This window comes from Anopheles bellator, chromosome 2, assembly GCF_943735745.2.
Source record: "Anopheles bellator chromosome 2, idAnoBellAS_SP24_06.2, whole genome shotgun sequence".
In the NCBI taxonomy this organism is placed as follows: Eukaryota; Metazoa; Arthropoda; class Insecta; order Diptera; family Culicidae; genus Anopheles; species Anopheles bellator.
In genome coordinates this window covers 18,947,848-18,970,877 of record NC_071286.1, presented here as the reverse complement: position 1 = coordinate 18,970,877, position 23,030 = coordinate 18,947,848, and the positions used below count along the sequence as shown (strand labels likewise).

The 23,030-nt window shown below is 50.8% G+C and overlaps 1 protein-coding gene across 1 annotated transcript in view; it reads left to right on the top strand.

The window, feature by feature from the left end:
- Positions 1 to 21,727, top strand: part of LOC131207139 (uncharacterized) — a 37,499-nt gene extending 15,772 nt beyond the window's left edge. Inside the window, exons 7-12 of the mRNA XM_058199748.1 lie at positions 13,479 to 13,687; positions 13,812 to 14,697; positions 15,661 to 16,187; positions 16,326 to 18,289; positions 18,371 to 18,575; positions 18,692 to 21,727. Of these exons, the coding sequence (XP_058055731.1) occupies positions 13,479 to 13,687; positions 13,812 to 14,697; positions 15,661 to 16,187; positions 16,326 to 18,289; positions 18,371 to 18,575; positions 18,692 to 19,219 (4,319 nt within the window). The 3' untranslated portion in view covers positions 19,220 to 21,727. The remainder of the gene's footprint in view (positions 1 to 13,478; positions 13,688 to 13,811; positions 14,698 to 15,660; positions 16,188 to 16,325; positions 18,290 to 18,370; positions 18,576 to 18,691) is intronic.
- The last annotated feature ends 1,303 nt before the right edge of the window (positions 21,728 to 23,030 follow it).

Below are 23,030 nucleotides of genomic sequence, written 5' to 3'. Positions count from 1 at the left end.
ACTAAGAACTCCCATTTTTCGGGCCATTTACATGCTCGTCGCTGCTGGTGTTGGTGGAACACACAGAGCGCCTTATCTGCCGCAATCTCGGATTCCGCAGCCCGCGTGCTAAAGACCCGTCGATAATCGGAACGCAGGAAGGAACGTCATTTACGGTGGCCAAACAACGTCTGGCACTGGCCCCCGGGCCCGCGGGTAATCGGTTGTGAAGCTTTCCATCTGGCGCGTCCCAGATGATCGTTTTCCCTCCCCTCTCTCCCTTACACCTTTCCTGCCGTGGCGGCCGTTGTTCACTGATTTATTAATTTATTAATTTTACCGTTTGTTCGCTTCGCCAGCAGCGCCAGAGTCGGCGATCGACATTTGCACAGGAGTACCTTTCTGAGGTACCTTCCGAGGCGCGTGTTCCGCAGTCCCGCCTGAGAATGGAAATCGTGCCATCGTTTTGGGTCGCGCCAGGGCTTGCCGATGGCGCAACGAAGCAAAGAATTGAGGGTTATGACGGTTTGATGGTTTCCACCGCAGCCGCACCGGCACCGGCAGCTGGCTCGTTGGCTCGCTGGCTGGCTGGCCATTCCACCGGAGCCCCAGGCCCCGAGGCCCGGCAACAACAACCCGGCTGTCAGTCTGTGCAAAGAGCGTGTCAATTGGTGGAGGTATTAAAAAGCGGATCGAGGAAACCGACGAACTAAATGGCCTCCGCGCGACGACCAGCCGGCGCCGGTCCGGAAAACTGAGAAATCCGCCGAGCTCCAAGAAAGAGATGGCGAGCGACAGAGAGAGAGAGAAAGAGAGAGAGAGAGAGAGAGCGATGAAGGAGCAAGAATTAAGAGAATTGTAGTAGCCGCCCAAAGGGCTGTCTTGGTCTAGAAAGATCTTCCAAAGCTGGAAATGATCGCTTCTACGGCCGCGTATGTCTGACAGAGAGAGTAGAAAACCATCGACCAACGAGAGAGAGAGAGCGTCGTAACATGTAATATGGGGATTTATTCCTGGCGTTCTTGGTGTTCCATTTTTTCGCCACTATTAATTCGCAGATTTCCGAATGCTCTCTCTCTCTCTCTCTCTGATTTCCCCCTTCCTCTGTCGCACCAAGAACCCGTTCGGTTCGCAAAGTAGAAGAATGCGAATCTTGCTGCAAACGCTCGTTTCCGCTTTGTTGTTGCTTTTTTTGTGCTCCTCACGGCACTTCCGACGAGGGCCTGGTGGGCGATCGCCCGCATCATCAGCATGATCATCATCATCGCCCCCGATCGGGTGTCACGTCATCGATGGAAAAATATGCGACAACAACAACGTCAGCAGGAAGTAGCAACGAGAGAAAGGATTTCGCGAGCGCGATGAATCGAAGAGAGAATGGGAGAGTAAGAGCACGCCGTGAGAGAGTAATTGTAAGAGGGGATTCCTTCAAGTTGGGGGGGGATTTCCAGATGAGTTTTGCAGACACTCGTCCCGTCACGCCAACGATACTGCGTCCCGTCCGTGGGGCAATAAAATGGGTGCTATTTTTGCACTCTTGTGTCCCTGCCAGACGAAGAAGTGGGAACCCATTTTCTCGGGACCCCCCACACAAGGAGGAAAACCTCCGACTCGAATGAAATGCATTTATTGACTTGAATGCAGTCTCATTTCTAATCGATCGCCACAAAATTCTCGACTGCAGCATCCGAAGCGCCCGCTCCGATTTCGACTTCAGACTCCTTCTTGTTCCGCCTCCGTAATTAATTATAATCAGTTTGAAGTCGCAGACGAGCACAGACCTCCCGCCCAGCGTCGACGGCGGCCCCCATTAATGCACTTCTTTAAAGACCGGCCCCGGAGTGCACTTCAGACCGTACAGTGGCGGTGCATTGTGTGCGTGCGCAGCGAGAGCCCGAATCCCGTATCCAGAATCCTTCCCATCGGCCCGTGGGTTCGATGGCCTCCAGCTGCACCTGTAGTGGGCGCACCCTCCCACTCAGGACACACCAGTCCTTAATCGCCCCCGGTGCCCCGTCTCTTTCGATCCGGTGGTCGGGCTCGGGAAACACTGGAAAACGGCTTGCCGGCTGACTTGAAAGTGACCACCACCACCACCACCACCAACCCGCCGACCGACCGGCGAGGAATTCCGAAAGGAAAAGCCGTCCCGTGGACGGACAAAAAGGAGTGTAGCCTCTCCGGGCGAGCCGCAGCCAGCGAGAGTGAAGGGAAATTCCATTTTCTTCGCCCGCCCGTGGAAGGGGGCCACTTTTCCTTCCGTCCGCGCCCGTTCACCCTTCGTTTCACACGAACGGGGGCCGGCACACATACACAGCCGCGCGCGTGTGGGGCATGTCTCTCTCGCTCGCGGCTCGCTCACGGCGCACGGCCCAGCCCTGGCCGACCGAGGGCCGGCGTTCGACGGCCAACCGGAACGCAACGTCAGCTCAGTCCGTCTGCGAGTGCCGTGCAGTGTGCAGTGTTCGTTCCGCAGTCTCCGTTCGTCCCGAAGCCGCGCGCGCGCTCCAAACAAACCACCCGGGTTGTGGGTGCGTCTGTGCGATTGTGTGACCGTGTGCGCCCTCCTGTCCACGCAAAGAGGAGCCAATTCGGAAAGGAATCGAGAACGATCCTTCCGGTGAGACACTAGGAACCGCGAAGGGAACCTGCACCAGAAGTGCAGTAATCTGGCCGTTTGTGGGCGCCTGTGAAAGTCCCGGCCCGAAAAGCCCATCCTGAATCCGCCCAAATCGGCGACGGAATTGTGTGCCAGTTTGTGCTCCTCCCGATCACCAGTCAGCCAGCCCTTGGTAGTCTCGCAGGTGCCGCACGACGTCGGTGTGTCTTAATTTTCTGTAAGTGTCAGTCTGTGTATGTGTGCGGGCGTGTTCGTGTGATTGTTTTACGTGCTCTTCGAAATTAAGCCGTTTAAGCCGCACAATTAATTACAATAGTTTCTGCCACAGGAAACAGGAACCCAATTGGTGGGTGACCTGCTTAACTCTCTCTCTCTCTTTCTCTCTGTCCGCTTCGTTCTCGCTGGAAGTGTGTGTACGCGCAAACATTCAAATGGCGTGTGACCTGTCCTTTGTCCCAATTAATTTGTTCCAATTTGAAAAAAGGGGGTGCCTAGTGCCCAGGAGTGTAAAAATATGGAGTAGAAGCGGAGTTGTAAGCAAGAAGGACCCCTCCCGGTAGCGTGTGTGGTTGGTGTGGTGTTTTATGTTAAGGGGTACCCGAGCTAGGAACTTGCCAGAACTTGACCAGTTTGAGGCCTTGGTGCTCTAGTATCCGTTTAGTGTTCCGTTTTGGTGCGCATTTAGTTGCTTCTTGTCTCATTGTTTCTTGTTTTCGCAATTACTCCTGTGCTCATGTTGTGTAGTGATCATTTTTCGCTTCTTATTGCTTACTTTAATTACTTTTCGGTTATATGGTTTGCGTGTGGTGGTGCTGTGTTCCAGTGTTCGTTTTTCTGCTATTTTGCTGCTTTGTTTGTTCGGTGTTTTGCAACATAAGTGAAGACGGTGCCAGGATCGATCCCCTTCGATCGCCTTCGATGAGGCCAACGGCAGTAATGTATTCTTGAACACTTTATATGACACATCTTTCTCTTACCGCCATCGATTACCCTTAAATGGTGTGACTTTGGACTTTCTCTCCATACCCCCTTTCTCCGGTATGCGCCGTGGCAGCGCCGTGTTATCAGCGTTTGCCCATCACCGGCCGCCCACCGCCGCACGAATTCGGAAACATGAATCATCAGTGCGGCGGCGGCGAGAGAGAAGCGAAAAAAAACGGAACAGAAAGTGGAAGCAAATGCGGCGCGCCGCGCGTGATTCGCAAAGTGCGGGGCAGCAGACCCCACGAAACGCACGAACGGCGAAGCAGGCGACGCAGAGCAACACCGCAAGTAAAGCCCCCACCCGAGTAAAAGCAAGCCGAAAAAAAAATACAAAACAGAAACAGATTCGAGCGGAAAGCAAAAAGCAAAAATTAATTGCAAAATGGCCAACAGCAGCAGAGAGGCCCCGTCGGAGGATACTAACGGACGAGAGAACGGAGAAGAAAAATCGAGTAGTGGGCGCGCAAAACAGAAGCGAATATCAAATAGTAGAAAAATTGGAACAAATGAAAAAAGAGAGAGAAAGAGAGAGAGAGAGAGAGAGGCAGATAGCGAAAGAGTTAAGAAAACAAAGCTAACAACGAAGCACCTTTTCTCTCTCTCTCTGTGCCCGAAATAAGTGCATTCAATCTGCGTGTAATTGCGTGGCCGCTCAGGTGTTGTTAATTCGTTCGTTTGATTTTTCCCCACTGTCTCTGTCTCTCTTTCTTTTTCCGTTTCTATTTTCAATCAGCTTTGTTGGTTTTTGTCCATATTGGTTTTTCTAATTTCGCCCGTTTTTTTTTGTCTTATTCACGGTGGCAGTTGCATGACGGCTGCAACCCACCCAGCCGCGTGTGGGTGGCTCCATTTCTTTCCATCGACTCCTTATGCACTCGGCCCCCCGCCCCCAGGTGGGTGGTATTTTCATGCCCCTATGCGTGTGTGTTTGTGGGTACTGTTTAAATATTCATCGAACCAACAAAAACCAATCGGTCGGCGATCGGGGTGCTTCAAAGTGTGTGGCCGGAAAAGCTACACCACAGCAAAAAAACACATCCTTTCTGTGCTGGCATCGAGCCGGGGCTCGGTGCATCTACACACCTTGGTAGGTGAAAATTCGTTCCGTTCGTGCGCGGGCGCCGGCCTCCGCCTTCTTTGATCACTTTCACAAAGCAATAAGCGCGATCCGGCCCCGTGGCGGGGTGGGCAATCCGTTGCATTGTAACGCAGTCCGTTGCAACATTGTATGCGGCCAGTACATGTGTCCTGTGTACGTGCGCTCGACGGTTGGCCGCACATTGCTTCAGCCACCAGCTGAGCGTGTATGTATGGGTGTGTGCGCGTGCATATGCAACAAGCACAATAATCGAAGGACAACGCTGACTGGCTCGGCTGGCTGGAGGACATCGCGATTGCACTAGACCAGCGCATTCATCTGGCCGTGTGGCAATGGCGCCATTGTTACGGCCCTTGCACCACCAAGTCCGTATGTTGGAGCAGAAGGGCACTAGCCAAACCCCACGGGAATATTAGATTTCTGCGAACAGCTGCGTCTGTCTTCCCGGCAGGAGAGCCACGGAGACAGAGGGCCCCACACGGATGCATCTCTTGACGGAGGCAAAATGTCAGTGTCCCTGATCCCTGAGCTGAGCTGAGGCGAAACGCGGAGCATAGATTCGCAACGCAACGCTGCCTTGCATCGAATGCTCTCCTGCTGGGCTGCTGCCGACGCCATGGCCGGGCACCCGGGGGAGTTCGACGTGGAACTAACGAGCGCTCTGGGATCGCAAATGACAAACGATGTCTTCAGCAGCAGCAGGTTCTTTTCCTGCTACAAAGTTGCAGAACGAAATCATCGCTCTCGGTTGCCACGGAAACGCTTCAGAGGTGCCTCGCTCATCGTTCGCCGAATAGCCTTCTCCGCCATGGCTTCTAGCGACTGCAGACTCTGCTGCGATTCTAGAGCTTCGTTCTGAAGTCGCTTTTCCGACAAATACAGGGTGTTCCATCACGATCCAACTATTTAAATATTGAATAACTACGCTATTTGTCAGTGGATTTTAACAAGCGAACAAGATTTATTTGAGGTATAGAATGGCGTTTATTAACAACTTCATTGTATTTGACAACATTTCAGTAATAGACAACGTAATAGCAGCAATTTCCGCTGTGATGTTAGTTTTCCGTTCTTTAACAGTTTTTACAGTTGAACGATTATTTTCAATGTAGAACGCGGCAATTTTAGCCCTCTGTTTTACCATAAATTGATCCATTGACTAAAACGGCATAGACTGAAGTTTCAGAATTTGGCTAATTTGTCAAAATTGACCAACAAATAACGGAGTAATTCAACCTTTAAATAGTTGGATCGTGATAGAACACCCTGTATAGCCGATTTTGGTTGTCGCGAGGCTCCCGGGTGTGCCGTAAAAGCGCCCGTGTTGGTGTCTGTAGAGTTGATGCAGTTCTGCTTTGTGATAACTGTCGCTAATTGCTTTTTAACGAAAGCGTGGTCTCCGGAGCGCGGCTCTCTGTGTTTGGCCGTCCCAGAGCGCAGCTGCAGTTCCGTTGCTGCCGTGTTTTTATTAATAACAGAATGGCCATGTTTTGGACCACCTCAAAAAAGCTGCCCTCAAAGACTCCCGTTTCAGATTCCGGGACGACCCGTTATCGGACGGCTTCCGGACCGGGCCGAGTCCGGAAGCAGATGTGCATCCCGAGCGAGAACGTTCGTTGACTAAGGTCAGGGTACTCGCCGGCCCAGATGATGCGCACTGATCTCGCACGCTGCTGTTGCTCGCTCCGGTGCCAGAGTGCGATTATGCGCACATCCGGCGTCCACGCCTGTGTGTTCGTTCGTCCGTTTTTTGGGGGAGCAGGACCGGCGCGTTGCACATATGGATGTCATCATCTGGGGCGGAACACCACCCTTCGAGGTATACACACATACACGCGGACGTCCACCCGCCGCTGGTCAATTGAGTTGCTGGCGAATGTTTTCGGCACGATGAGATCATCGGGAACTCTCGCGCCGCGCGAGGTTTGAATTCCGATGCGTGACGCGCGTGTGTTGTGTTCGCGCTTTCGTCCATTCAAACATTAATTGCGCGGACTTGATGTGACTCGCGGCGAACATTCACGACTTCAGCAGGCAGCAGCGAACAATAACCGGGAAACCGATTATAACGCACCAAACGATGAAAATGGCACTCCGGCGTCGTTGTCGTCGTCGGAACCGGAATGTCAGCTGTACGTGACTCGCCGCAGCTCACCTCACGCGTTTGTTACTGCACAATGCTCCGAGTGCAAAATGGAAGTCTTAAGCAACCATCACCATCATCATCGTCGTCATCATCATCGCCACCATATGAACGGCACTCAAAGGGCGCGGTGATGCCATCGTTGTTTTCGGGGGGGAACTGTGTCGCTTTTGGGGGGCCTCGGACTCGCGCATTGCGCATCGCCAGTAATGGCGAGCGGGCGATAATAATAATCGCGGCCATCGTGTGTCATTTCTCTACCAACACCAGCGCACAGCGAGTCCAACGAAAGCAAATGAGATCATTCCTGCCTGCTGCTATTTGCTTTACCCGGTCTGTGTTCGTTCCGTTCGTCGGTCGTGGTTGTTCTGTATTGTTGCCGTTTTTTTTGTTTCTTCACCTCCAGTTTGCGAAATGCATTAACCGGCGAACCGAACGGCGAAGAACACAGGCGGACTGAATCAGCCGGCGAAGACTAGCCTATACCCCAACCGGTGGGGTTAAGGGGTGTACCCGGGGTGCGGTGAATTAGGTGGTAATGGAAAACGATGGCGGCGAGTGAAGAAAATGATCGTCCGCGTTTGGGTGGGTGCGCGCGCCACACACCCACAGGAAATATGATTCAAATGCAATCTGCTGACTGCAGAGGAGGGGATCACGGGACATGGGGGGGGGGGGGGGTGTGATACGTCCACCCAGGTACGCCAGCAGAGCGACGGAAAACTGTTGCCGAAGAACCGATGGTGGCCAGAACGTGGGCCTACCCAGCCAGCTCATGACACGTTCCATAATGGCGAAGCATTGGGCGGTACCGTATTTTAGCGAGTCCTGGGCACGCTTTGCCGTGTTGTTGGGGGCATAGCTCCCTCGACAGTTAGTTTCCACGCAAACGTTATATTTTGTGAATGAAACAATCGTTCATTAGAGACTTCAACATTGCTTACTGTATCTGGATGACGTACGGTGTGCATGGAACCAATGACTGAACGTTGTGTCGTCGACGAAAATCTGTTCCCAATGATTGATTATTTTAAAGGCACATTCGCGGGATTCTGTTTCTAAAGATTCTTCTTTTTCTAATTGGATTTTTACTGGACATAAATGCTTCATTACATAAGAGTACAAAGATATTCCACATAATTAAAAACTTGTAATAATTAGCTCTCGAATTGTTGGGTGGATAATATTATTGCTTCTATTGATTAGGACTTTTGTTAGTTTGTTAATTTCGAACGATAGTCTTTGCGCGCCAGCAAGGTTTAGGACAAGATTCCTTGGTGTTCTCCAGTGTAAATTAAGGATCATTTTGAGAATTCTATTGAGTGTGCTTTGTATTGACTGGATCTTAGTTTTGGAGCATGGCCTGAAGATTCTTCTTAAGCAGATACCTGCCAACAAAACTACTGACCTTGATGCTGTGTTTCGGGATTCCTTGGAACGAGTGCCCATGTTCAGCAAGTGAAACCACATCGTGCAAACCTTAAAATTGTGTCTTCACAAACGCATGGCTAATGGGATCCTTTTTGTCCCTTGTTGAAGAACTTTTCCGAACCTTTCGGCCAACATGCTCTGCGCCGCTGATCGTCGAAACTTCTGGGGATCAGGCACTCACTAGCTTCTGCCTTTTACCGAGCAATGCTCTTTTTAGTGATCGCAAAAGAGTTCGTCTCAGCGTCAGTTGCCGGGTGTCGGTGAGTTTGAAGACTGCCACATTCCTGGGGTAACAAGTCCAAACGCCTGCAGAAGTTTGCAAAATTTAACATTACAAGTCGATCCATGTCATTTCGGGAACGTCTGTCGAAAACTTTGTTTTTCGCAGACGAAGAACGCTTCGTGTCGCGAAAGTACGGTACTTCTACGGGGTAAGAGCACCCTGCAATCCACAGTGCGCCGGTCTGTGACGATCATCCCACGGCATCCCTCGGCAACTCCGTGATCCCCGTATGTGTGGAACATCGGGCAACTGCTCCACAGCAGCATCCCCTCGATGCATGGAAGGTCCGCGCGTTGGTCGGTCGACCAAGCTCCAATTATGATTCAAACGGTTTTATTGAATGCGCCAGGGCCGTCGTTGTGGGGTGGGACCCTCCGAATGGAACTGACATAGAGAGAGGCAGATAGATAGAGACCGAGAGAAAGATGGTTGAAAGTTTCCGCCTGGACCGAGACTGAGCCATCGTCCACCCCTCTTGAGAGAGAGAGAGAGAGCTGGAAAGAATTAGATATTTGCACCTTGCCCGGCATCCGGCACCCATTTTAGGACCCAAGGAGAGGGGCGCAAAGACAACTGCAAAGCAGCCAGCGGGCGAAAATAGTATCTTTGAAAAATGAGGTCTACGCGCGTCACTGATCGAGCGCACGGGAAAAGCGGCGTGCGTGGAAGATAGAGAGAGAGAGAGACGGGGAAACCCCGGCCACAGCCGGCTGTGCGGCCGGGCGGGAAATTTTTGGGTGAAAGTTTCTCCAGTGAGCTGTGGACGGTGAATTTTTGCGCTTTTCCAAAGTTTTCTCTTCTCTCTTTTCTCTTCTTGCGCATTAGAGTCTCTATTGCTTCTTCGTGGCCGTTGTGTCTGTTTGCCTCTTCGCTTTGTTCGATCTTTCTCGATCTCTTCGTGTTCTTCGTTTACTTTCTTTGCCCAGTTTGCTCTTCTCTCGCTCTCTCTCTCTCTCTCTCTCTCTCTATCTCTTTGGATTAGTTCTCTCTGTGTGACTCCCAGTGGGTTTCGGTTCAGGTTTTCCTCGCGTGATTGATTTTCCTCCTCCAAGTTCCTCCTCGACTCGACGCCTAACGGGAGCAACATTTTTGGCAACATTTCCGGTCCAGGGAACACACACACCGCGCATTTTCACCGAAGAGAGCCAGTCCGCCTGTCTGTGGGCTTGTTCCAATTTTTCCACCCCGTGCTCTCTCATCGCGGTCAAGGGCTCCTGGTCCGGACCTTCACCCCCCGGGTGTGGGAGGGCAAGATCATTGCCAACCGGCAACGGGCAGGATGCATCACCTTCGTGTGCGTGATGCGGCCGTCCATAATGCACGACGCCGGGGCGCCATTACAGTGTTGATGCTACCGAAAATAGCATTTCGCGGTGTGGCACTCGGTTGGCACTTCCTGTCCCTCGGCCGTCGGCGGCGTGCTTTCGTTTCCGCCCAGCTCAAACGGAAGAGCGGCCATTAGCGCGAACCGCCGCCCGGCAGGAAGCCCGTACGCTTGATCGATTGTCGATCACTCCGCGGGGATCACTTTCGCATCCTGCTATTGGTTTCACGGCACAGCAGCAGCAGGTGGTGATCGCTCGGACTGTCCGTAAGATGATCCCGGCCAAACACGCACACACACTCACGCACGAGGGGTGCAGCATCAATTTGTCGGCCTCTCTGTTCGCGTCGAATCGCAATCGATAGTCTAAAAATGAAATCGGGCACCTCATCGGGAAACTATTTGCCCTGCCGTCTCCCGCAGATGCTGGGGCCGTGTGGCGTGCTGTGTCCGACAAGGCCGACGACGCACACAGGAACATGGTTAAAGGTGATGAATCGGTTCTGGTATCGGCTCTTTCGAAACCATGACCGGCGTGCACTTTGGCAGCCGGTTAAGAAAGTAGCGTCTTTGGCCATTACTGTGCTGCGTTGGGAGTATTAATTGTCCTTCCTTTTTTTAATTTAAGACAATTTAATCAGTTTGCTTATTGTTTTCCAATAACTGTCGCCTCCTGGGGTATTGGATCAGCTTTTGCAGTGACATTTGCGTTTGCTTCGCCCTTTTTCTGTAGCTTAGAATGAGCAAATTTACTTAGAGATTATTGTTAGAGCGTCCAGCAATGATCGTTCGATTTGACGCATTTCAGAATGAATAGTGGATTTGATTGGGATCTGGGCTGGGAGTTATTTATTACGAACTGGTGGACAAGCAGCAGAAGGTTAATGTACACTTCGACTCTCGACTTAGGCTTAGACGATACAACTCCTGTAGTAATGGTACATTTGATCTTAACAAGATTCGCATAGTAACTTTACAATAAATTTTGTAAAGGACACAGCTAAGCTTCGCCTTATTGTAGTAGAAAAATTAGGCAAACAAACCTGCTAACTCCCTTTTCATAAACTTTACCTATATCTTACTTATTACGAAGTCTTAACTTAAATCAAAACCAAACCATTTATCGTTTGTCACTTAAAGGGTGTTTAAAGCATGGAGAAATTTAATGCAAACATAGTCTGTCAACGAGCGTAGGTTTAGTAGTTTTACTTTACTGATTTGTTCGACTTCAATTGAATTGTGCCAGGAAGATAAGTTCTTGTTTGTTCTGAACTTGTTCGGAATGTTATGCAGTTTTCTGGTATGCAGATAGGTCACATTTTTGACTGGTGCTAGATATGAGTCCTTACCTGTTGCCTGGTAAATGAGTTGGTTTTCAGGTTCAATTTTTACTTCCTATTTTCGAAGAAGTTATCGTTAGCTCCAGGATATATTAATGTTATTTCTTAATACGTAAATCTTTAGGAATCTTTCGATGGACTCTGAAACAGGATACAACCGATAGCTTTTGTGTTTGGATTATTTATTTAAAAACACCTCTCGTCTTGGCTGTATTTTAATTTTTCTTTGTAGCTTTATTAAATTTCTTCATTATAAGATCACCCTTTAATGCCTCACGAGCAGACAGCTATGTAGAGGAGTTCGTATAAGAAGGCATTGAAACGAACCGGGGGACAGGACGCAACCTTGCGCCTGTACATACAAACTCCCGGAACTGCTAAAAAAGTGTAAAACTTGAATGAATATTATTTGAAAGCGTACGCTTAAAATGTTTTGCCCAATTCTTTTTCTACGATTTGGGTAAATCTTTTCCAAACATGTTTACACGCCCATTCAGTTCGTTTCGTGTGAAAAAGGCTGTTTCGCCGAATATTCTTTTTACAGTCGCAATGAAATGTTTGCCACCGCAGCTTTTGGTCGGCCTCACGTTTGGGAGCGTTTTGAGTTGCGCTCGTTGGATTTTTTTCCTTACAAACTTTCAATGACGACGATCATTCGCGGTTGACAAAAGCACTTGGCGCTCGGTCGGTGGGGTTGTCGTTGCCGGCCAAATTTGAATATTCGACCGTGAGGGGAGGAGTTGTTGGCATTAAACAAAAGGGGGCCACCGCCACCAACAATGCGCGGATTCGCCGTGGTGGTGGCGGTGCCCCGGTTTACCCTTGCACACGGTTACCAAAACATGGCCGGAACGAGACCCGCAGTAAGGTAGATTTAATAAACTGATATACCACCGCCGGCCGCAGGGCTACGACGGCCCCGTAATGTAGCGAAAAAGCGTGAAGTGAATCATAATGAAATTGGCGATCGGTGGAGGCACCGCCAAAAAAAAAAAGCGGAGGCCCGCGGATTAACCGAAACACTGCGTGCGAGTCACACGCAACTCCGGTGGGTGACCGACGGAACGCTCGTGTAGCTCACGATTTGCGCATCTGCATGGTCATCGCATCTGCATGGTCACCGGGAGCGGCGTTGTGGCAATGGCTATCTTCGCGTACCACCGACATTAGAACCAACAAATCACCACCCCAATGACTAAATCATCCGGAGAATTCGCCCAAAAAGTGGGAAGCTTTCTCACGAACGTCATCTTCGCCGCGAAAGCTACCTCCACGGCCACGCCACGTTAGAAGTTGTGCGGAATGGACAGAGCGAGAAAAACGTTGCCTTTCGGGGCGGTAAGGTGCGCCAGTAAGTTGGCCCCGTTTTCGCGATTTCGTGAATTCCGACCGGACGGTGTGTGGGGTGGGTTTCTGGGAAAGAAAATACCGTAAGTCCTCTGTTTTCCCGCGGCCACCGGCTCCGTGCTTTTTGTTTGCGGAAATGATTAGCTATTGTCGGAATAGGGAGGATGTTTAATAATTAAGCGCTAGTTGAATGTCTGACCGTCACCGAACGGTAGTGCGTGGAACACGCGGGAAGAATTGTTGTTTTGGGAAACAATTGGAAATTATCGAAACGTGTCCCAGGCGGGGGAACCGTTCGGCTACGACGTCCGTGGATCAACACTTTGAAGTGATTCCACCTGCCAGATCCGACAGGAGTTCCACTTCTTCTATGGCTGCAGCCCACCGGAGCTCTGGACGTGGTGATTGTTTTTCAATATTTATTTTTCTATCCCCCACTTATGGACCTCATTGTGCCCAAAACGAATGCCTGTAAGGCGTATCCACCCGAAACGGAACAGCAGAGGAGGTGGATCTATTTTTATCCGAACAATTCATCACAGTTTGACAACATTTGGGGGCCCGGTGGGGTGCTTATTTGGCCGTCAGTTCCATTAGGGTTACACTTCGAGCTCTGTCCATCGGAAGAGCTGGAGACACTGGCGAGAGCCTTTGGACTGCTCGGGGTCTGTGTGCAATGATGTCATTCGATGCAAATTTACAAGGACTTCCGAAAGTAGGCTTGGTTCTGCTCGCTGCCGTGTGGGGTTTATGTTGGCGGCCATCGTATCGCGTTTACCTAACCTTAGCATTTCACTTATGGGTGTGCATTTCAGAAAGGTGTCATGGATTGTGCCTCAAACATTGGCAAAAATAGTAGCATGGATCATTGCAGTACATGACACACTTACTTCATTTGCTCTCCGTCCTTGTTTTCTTCCGTCCACAGATGATCCACAGAAAATTAACGACTATTTAATAGCGTGGGCCAAACAGGAGACCACAGACAACATCACGGTGATAATAGTGTTCCTAAAAGACATCCAGACCATCATCAAAGAGACGCCGTTCGTTGAAGAGCTAGAGATTAAAGCAAAACACAGAGCGAACCAAAAAATGGACTTAAATGATGCCACCAGCCACGGCCTGTTGGCGGAGGTACGAGAGATTATAATTAGATTTTCGTGCATTTTATTTCGCGCACTACCCACACATTATTGGTGGTGCACTCCTGGTAATTGGGTTGCTTATTGAACACTTTGTTCCATCTTTTCTTCTGCAGAATACTTCAATTCCCCTGGAAGACCATAAAGCCATTGAGGATATACAAAATTTCATGCTCGAAAGTGCAATGGTAGCGCCAAAGTCGCTGTGCGCCGGCCCGGTGGATGATATGGGCTTTCTCTCCGGAGGCGGTCTCGGGCCGGAAACAGACGTTGACGGACTGCACGATAGCCAACAATCGCCTAGTCCAATGTTGCTGGAAGACGAGGAGAAAAAGACCGGCCATGCACTCGGCAATGGCGACGTGGCAACGCATCATGAGATGGGCGGCCACGGAGGTGGCGTGGAACACGACACCGACTACGACTACAATCCGTTCGGTATGCCCTCGAACGACGAGACCGTGGAGTCGCCGAGCGCCCCCGAGACGACGGGTGATGCCAACAGCCACGACATCGAGGAGGATCCCACGTCTCCGTCGAGCGTTAGTGCCGATCCGGCCGATTTTTCAGAGGAACACCCGGTGCCTCACGTCAACGGAACCGGCGTGCATCATAATCCGCTGGAGGAGGAGGAGGCACACGCCGAGGGTGCGTTCGAGAAGCTGGCCGACTCGGAGCCGGTGCAGAAAGCGGAACTGAATGAAGACATCCATCCAAGACACATCCACATCCAAGACAAGTCCCTCGACGAGCCGATGGATTTGCTGGGCGCGGACTCGATCGTTGATAATAAACTTATCGATCAGCTCGACTCGTTCGGCATTTCGGAGGCAATCCGGCGACAGTTGATCGAGCAGCAAGTGACCGGCGCCCCGGTACACCACGAACAGGAGGAGGACGAAGACGACGGGCAGCTGATTGAGGAGAAACATTCGGAGTTTGACGGTGCGGAAAAGGAGGACCTGCACCACGAGAAAGCGTTCGACAGTGACTATGGTAATGGTGAGTGCACTGTTGAGTTTTATTCCGCCTTCCATCATCAGACAATCATGGAGCGCCGCCGTTATCACTTTAATGAAATGTGTCTCAAATCGCGAAAATTACGAATCAGTTGTCTTGATAACTCCCGATAACAACTAAAACGTTTTATAAAAACATTGCAAGGTACTCATTCTTGAGGCATTTTCAATGGGGCAGAACTGCTATTATAAGTTTAGAATATTCCCAAAAATACAAATACGGTTGGATGATTCGGAAAAAATAATATTGCGACATTTGGGAACTCGGAATAAATCGTAGATTAGGTTTTCAACCACCTCTGCACTGGGAATGTTCGCCATCTCTGGCGCCCTGATGGATCCGTCGGTTCTGAGCCCTTTCTCGCTTCAGGCGAGCTTTGTGAGCGAGAGCGGCGAAAGAAATTGACGTAAGGCGAACTCGACGCGTCGCTGTCGGGCACGAAGCGACGCTTGCCGGTGCTTTCTCATTCGCCCGTCGCCGTCTTACGTACGCAACATTTCCTATCTCACTCGTTCCGCAGCAGTCGCTCCCGAATGAATCATAGCACTACCCCGTTGGTCTAAGTCTTCAGTTCGCTCTCCCGAGTTCAGTTGGTGCTGTCGGCGAAGTGGCCGCGTTACTTTTCGTTGCTGTACAATTATTTGTGTTTTGTTCCTAACCAGAACGTCCCCTTGTTTACTGCCTTTTGTGGTTAAGAGTAGCATTCGCAGTGGAGTGCCTATGTGTATGTGTGAGAAAAGGTAACGCAAAACTCAAGGCGCACACGGTCATAAACGGGAAGACGACGGCGGCGGTTCCGCTGCCGTCGCCACCGCCTGCCTGCCGTCATTTTGTTCGCGTTCGACGCGTTGATCGTCTTCGGCCGGTCTCTGCGTCTGTATGCGTGTATGTGGCTGCGTGCACGAGTGCGTGTTTGTTCATTCGTCTCTTTTTCGCCTCCGCCAGATCACCATAGTGCGGCGGACGTCAAACAGGATGATGATGCCGGTTGCTGCGAAGATTCCGAAGAAGACGAATGGGATTATGTGAAGGTGAACCAGCAGACACAAGAGCAGCAGAAACAAGAAAGCACGCCATCGGATCCGGTGGAAAACAGTGTCACAACGCCGGAAGACCACCAGCAGCCTAGCGGGGAGCAAGAACGCAGAGACGACGAGCGGCCTCTGGATTTGGCATTAGAAGACGATCTGCCCCAAAAGGAGGAAGAACACCAGCAGAAACAACAGGAACCTCACGCTTTCGACGAGCATCAGCAGGAACAGGAAAAGCCGGAGGTTGAGCCCGAACAGCACTCGGAAGTGCAGCAAGGGGACGACGAGCCCACGGAGACGGAGATCGTCGACCACAAACCGGTAGAAGTTCTTGGCGAGAACGCGGTGGCAGAATCGGCCGTTCCGCAGAGTGCTAGCGAATTTGATGATGTCATCAGTGGCAGCACGGAAGTTGTCAATTTGCTGAACGAACTTAACAAGGTACGGCTTTTACTGCTTTTAATATTTAGGCTAAAGTGTTGAATTTGCATTTGAACTAAGTGAGCGGCGAAGATCTTGTTTTTTTAATTAACTACATAAAACGCCTCGTTTGTTTAACTCTTCGTGCCCACTTTGTAGAAAGCGACAACGCCTACTGCGATTGTGGAATCGCCCAGTGATATAAACGAAGCCGTGCAGGAAGAAGAACCGTTCGAGTCCGGTCCAAGTGATAGTTTCAGTGCCCAGACGATGGAGGCGAATCCGTTCGGAGATGATGCCGCGGCACACGGGCATGCGTTGTCGTTCGAGTCACCGCTTTTGCCGGTTCAGGACAACCGCTTGCAGGAGGAACAACAACACCATCAGGAGAAAGATCTGTTCAGTATGAGCGCAGTCGAAAAGGAGGCGTCGGAAGGCGGCCCCTTCAAAGAGGAGTTGAACGAAAAGCATCTTTACGAGGCAGAAGAGAAATCGATGCATCATGCAGCGGGTGGTGATATGGGTTGGCAGTTGAATCCGGAAGCGAAGGAGTTTGTGCCGATTCTGCCGGGCTCCGGTACTGGTCCGAGCGGTGAAACTCCGGCCGACTTTACACCATCGCGCATGCTGGACCACGAGTCCTATCGGCTGCGTGACGATACGATTGTGGCGCAAAGTCCCCGCAAGGGCACGGCTTCGTCGATGGAAGATCTTGACGTGCCGCAAGAGACCGATTTCCAAACCGAAATGGATAAGCGACCGCACGAGTTTGAGTTAGTGGGCGAATCGTCGCCCCTATCGCCGCTAGCCAAACAACCCGTATTCGACCTGCAAAGCGCTGTTCTAAATGGTGACGAGCACAACGGCGACGACCACAACGGTGACGACCGTCCAAAATCTGCTGGCGAAGGGTCATTGCCGTTAATGGGCACCGATTGTGGTCAGCTCGGGGGCACGGTTCCCGCGGATGATTTGGATTTTCTCAACAAGGTACACGAGCTACCGGAGGGGGAGGAAGACGCCCAGTTGGAAGCGTTTGCCGTCAACCGTCAATTCGCGGAACCGCCTGCAGTAGCCTACGAAGAACAGGTAAACCTGATGGCCGCCTCGGAGCCATACAGCGCAAAGGAGGAACAGCACATTGAACACAAGGAAACGATAGATGAGCCGTCACCGGCAGCGGACTTTGTGCAAGACTTTGGTCAACTATCCCTCAACAATGGTCACACGGACCCAATGACATTCGGCGCCAATCCGTTCCTGGGGGAAGAAATCCCAATGACCGTTGGTGCTCCCTTGGCGGCCGGCAATGCCTCACCGTTCTTCGATCTATCATCGACAAATGATCAGAACCAACCAACGATCAGTGAGGTTGCAGCGAAACAATTTGTTGAGGACGTGCAGACAGCACCATTGACAGCCTTTGAACCTTCGTTGCTTCCGGCTCAGGAGTTCACTCCGATCGCTGATGCAGCAACACAGGGTTCCACCGAACCGACACCGGAGCCGGTGATCGCTGCGGAGCCCAAATTGGGCGAAGAGCCGAGCGATGACCTGATGGCTAAGGATGCAAGTGGCACTACTGCACCGGTCGCTGCTGTCGCTGTAGCAGCCGCCGGAGCGGTGGCTGTCGCTGCATCGGCGGCCAGTAAAACCGCCAAACCAAAGGCACCGGCATCCTCAACCACGGCCAAAAAAACCGGACCATCGAGTGCAACCGCAAAACCCGCAGTTGGAGCGTCCAAAGACACAACGAAGAGTGCTGCTACAGCACGCACTACGGCCAGCAACACCACTTCCACAGCTGCTGCTGCCACCCGCAAACCCCCGGCAGGCGCCGCCAGTGCCGCCAAAAAGACAACACCTACCACAGGAGGAAAGACCTCCGTCGCTTCTGCAACTACTGCAACCATGAATGGTGGTGTGAAAGAGGCCCGTCCATCGAGTGCCGCTTCCACCAAAACGTCCACGCTGGCAGCAAAGAAACCATCAACAGATGCAGCCACAAAGCCAACAGCTACCAAGGCTTCGACCGTGTCGTCCGTGGCAGCTGCGAGAGCAAAGGCAGCGGCACCCTCGAGCACAACGATGAAAACGGCCACAACTGGTGCAACAGCTACAAGGTAAACAGAGGACGTTAGTGGCAACGGAAGGTGACGACGACGAAGCACTGTTATTGATTGTGGGTATGTTTCTGTTCATAGGACTGTCCCCAAATCGACCACAACTGCTGCCAGTGGGGTGGCTGGAAAACCAACAGCGTCCTCTCGGTTGTCGACCACCACCACCCGGCCGGCGTCGCGTCCCGTTTCGGCTACCTCACGGCCCTCGAGCACTGTCTCGGAGAAGTCAAGCACCACAGTTCCTTCAAAAACAACCACCACAGTCAAGCGAACCGTTGCAGCAAAGGTAAGCAGCGGCATGATTTGGCATGCATTTCAACGGCCGTGACCGCAATCGAAACGTTGCGGAGTTTACTATTCGTTATGATTTGGTTTTGTTTCGCAAACATTTCCCATTTCCAGAGTACGGTTACAAATGGAACTACCACGGTTGATGGAACAACGAAAACAACGAAATCGACAACCACCACAAGTACGACCGCTCGGGCCCCAGCAACAACGGCCCCTTCGCGGGCAACCGCAACGTCCAGAACGAGCACAATCGGGACCAAGAAGCCGCTCGACACCAAACCGTCTGGCGGGGCTGCGACAACCAAGAGTACGTCCGCATCGCTGACCACTAGCAGCAAGTCGAGTGCAATTTCCACGCGCACCTCGTTAGCTCCACGACCGACGGCAACTTCACCGGCCGTAAAGAAGCTCCAGAATGGCACGGGCCCAGCGAAGAAAACGGCCGCTTCACCAACGCCGGTACCAATCAAGAAACCAGCGAGTCCTGCCGCGTCGAAGCAGCAGGCGGTAGCAACGACCACGGTGACTAACGACAACATGAGCCAAGCGGCCGGCGGTGGTGCCGATGTGGTTGACACCGAAACGGTAGAAATGGTTGCTCCACAGCCCGACCAGCTGCTCGTACCGCAAGCGATGTGATGCGCCTAAAGCGGCACCGCACGCGCGCGCTCCCTTTACTTACAAATCCGTTTTTCACGCCTCAAACTGGGTTCCGCATCCGTCTCTGTCGACGCGGCGATGCATCCGGTGCGTGAGTTCCATTATTCCTTCACCACCTTTTTGCACTTTTACACTTCGTGGATTGAAACTCCGGAACGTTTTCTCCTAAAATATTTCTACGGATACGGAGCACTTTAAATCGTTCACAGTTTGGCAAGCCGCTAGATTGTCATGTATTGAAACCGAGCAGGCCGTGAACTGATGACCACGTATCGCGCGAATGGGAGATGAGAACAAACCTTGCTTTCTCAGGAGTTTGGCGGTACGATTTTGTTGAAATTGAAGGATGTCATGTAAACCACTGTGAGAAGGCCACATCGAACAAAACCGCTTACGAGAGAGAGAGAAAGAGAGCGCGAGCAAGAGCAAACCAGCAAGAGGTTAATGGGGGAGAACTGTCCATTGGGCATGACTAAACCCGGGACCGAGGATGGTCTTTGGGGTGCGAGTAGAGTTATCCTCATACAATATTTAACCCGCTCTACCCTTAGTGATAGCAATGTAATCTTATTATTATTGTTTTTTTTATGCCAAGCATGATGATCAGTAATTAGTGTTACTCTCTGAAACAGTACTTTTCGGAAGTTTGATTTGCATAGCGGCTTTCCGCTGCCCTGTTCCTCACGACGGTCGCCGTCGCACCCGCCGCCGCCGCCGTCGTCATTATATTCTTGGGCCTTAAAAATGATCCGAACACAAACCCGTTTTACGATGGATTGTGTGGATGCTTCTCTTTCTTTCCTCTTATTATACTTTTTCGAAAAAAACACGATGTATGCGTTCCCGATACCAAAACAAACAAGTTAGGAAAGGAAGCAGAAAGCAGAATTAGACGAATGATGAGAAAGAAGAGAAATGAATCTTATCGACAAGAGTGGCAAGCCTGAATAGTGACCGGTCACTGCTGGAATCGTTGATAGTAGACGAACGAACGGTGGCCGAAGTTTGTGAACGCACGCTGCGGTGCAAGCATCTCCCTTTTTCCCCGCCCTTCCGCTACATCCTTTGGCGCTTCTGGTGTGTCGTCTTCACGCAGCTTCAGATTTTATTAGTTTGGCCGTGATGTGTGTGCGCAATCACTTATATTACGTTTGCTCGTTGCTTGTTTTTCCCGTTTCCGGCATCGTAATACGGCGGGTGCTATTTTTACACTGTTGCTTACCGATAGAGCCCCACCACACCATTTAATCTCCATTAGCCTTCCGGACCGTGGTGGTGAACGTGCGGAGGAAAAAGTAGGAACAAACCCCAAATCACATAACTACACACACCGTAGCAGCTAAAAAACATGGAATAATCGAATATTTTAACTCAATAAATCCCACGATAGTAACAGTAACAGTAATTACCCATCATCATCATCGTCGTCGTCGTGTAACGGTGTGTGTGTGGTCCCTACGTGACCACCCCATCGATTTGTCTACCGAAAGTGACCAATCCGACCGTTGGAAGGTGGTAAATTTTTAGCTTTGAAAATAGCAATGTAACTGTGTTCGCTTAAAAAAGGCATTAAAAAGGAGCTTACAATGTTCGTTGGAGTGTCTGAGGTGCATGCGATAGAGAGTGGAAGCTTATTGAAGGGGAATGGCACTATGGCCTCACATACTGGAATGGCTGGACTATAATTGGCTGTTTACAGCGCGCACGAAGGTGGCAACCACTGTCCCTCTATGGAAGGGACAGTGGGCAGAGAAGCAAACAAAAAAATAGAAACTGAACTACTAGAACTAGAACTAGACACAACAGCGCATTGACGGAAAACATGAGGAATTGGACATGGCCGTAGCCACAAGCAGCACCCTGAAGATAAATCAAAAACGGAAGATCGTGCCTAAAGCGCAAGCAAGACGTGTGGGGGTAAATATGAGGGTCTGGGCCGGGTGTGGCAGCAATCCTTTTGAGGTGGTGGGCCCAAAACAAGCTACCGGGTGCCGGGACCACCTCACACAGCAACCTTCTGCCGAACAACCAACTACATCACCACCAACGGCCGCCGATCGAAAAATACACTATTTCGTAATATTTTATATATTTATAACACAATTTGTATCCGTTTAACCGATTGCGCAACTTAAAATACGAAACAATAAAAAAACGATAAACGATACTTTCGGTGCTCGTTCTCATTTGACGGTGCGGTTTTCAACCCGGGTTCGCTTGCCTCGCCTTCTGCGATTGCGCGTAGATAAATGTTGTGCACTGCTTATGGAATCCTCAATAGAAACATATGCATAAAAATGAGAAATGCAATGCTGCATGTACTGGCACTCGTACTCGATCCTTCATCTCTTCCATTTCTTTCATCAAGAAGTGTAAAACAATGGCAGCGTAGGTGCTTTTGTTCATCTCTAGGGTTTTATTCACAATCACTTTTTAGTTTGTGTAAGCCGGCTAATCTATCAGTAATGCTGAATAAACTATCATGAAACGACGATCAACTATATTTATCTACAACGCTCTTTTGTGAGATTTTTGTTGTTGTTGCTGTTGTTTGCTTTTGGGTTTGGAGTTGTTGTGTTTTTTGCTTCTTCTTCTGTTGCTTTTGTGTTCTGCTTCATTCTGAATTTCTGAACTGTTGCTGGGCTCGTTGCTCGTGTGCTTAACGATTTCGCCCAATAGTTGCTTGCTCGCGCCACCATCTGCTGCTGTGCTAGTGGTCGGTTTGGTTGCTGCTGCGGTTGCGGATGCTGCGGAGCGCTGTTAGCTGCTAAAGTGTGTGACAAACGGTCGCGGAACAGATCTCCGTGGAGCCCGTGTCACAACGTCACAGTTCACACTGTAAACATAATAACTTTTGCTACGTTAAAGTAAAGATTGCACTGCAAATGCAGGCCGCAGGCTGCTGCTACTACGGATTGAGAATCAGAAAAACTCGAATTAGACGCGACATTTAAATGAAGAACGCAACCGGAACCTAAAGGATATTCCGTCCACTATTCTCTCGCCGGACTCTTGCGACGGTGCGCCCTGCCGTCCGTCCCCCAATTGATTGGAGTAATGGCGTGTTGCCACTTTTTCATTCGTTTTTTCCTAAGTGCTTCACTCTACTCCTATGAATTTGATTTTTCGTTGGCGCGATCCATGATCCGAGATCCGCTCCCCTGCTACGCTCGCCAATGCCCGGCTTCCAGGGAGGACTGGGCCACAACATTCCACTCCCTCCCCGTTTGCTTGTGATGCACATCGCCCACTCAACTCCTTACTATTGTTTGTTTCAGCTTTAATTTTAGTTTAGTTTTTTTTGTTTCACTACAATTCGTTTTGTGCCTACTGCCTCTTGTAGTTTTGTTCTACATCGTTTTCACGTTACACTACCCGTTACGCCTCGCTTTCGGGTCCCCCGGGCACGTGTCCGGAACACTCCCGGAAGCGTCCTCGCCTTTTTCTAATGCCTCTTCCGGTTCGATGGGGTGCAAAGTAGCGCATCCCGGATGGAGCCCGGGTAGTGACTCGCTCACACAATACTACTACTACTACTAATATGTTCCTTTCTCTCGCTCTGGTACCCGGAGCTCCCCTTTCCGGGACGGCATTGGCACCGCAATCTGCATTCCTGTGTGTGTGTGTGTGTGTGTGTGTGTGCGTGTCTGTGTGTGTGCCACTGTGATGATAACATTTAGTGCTGATAGCTTCCACCGTTCCTACGCCTAAGGCCGCCAAACTGAACACCCGTTCCTTGAGTTCTTTCCACCCCCAAACAATGTGTCCCCTCCTGCCCACCCCGCATGGT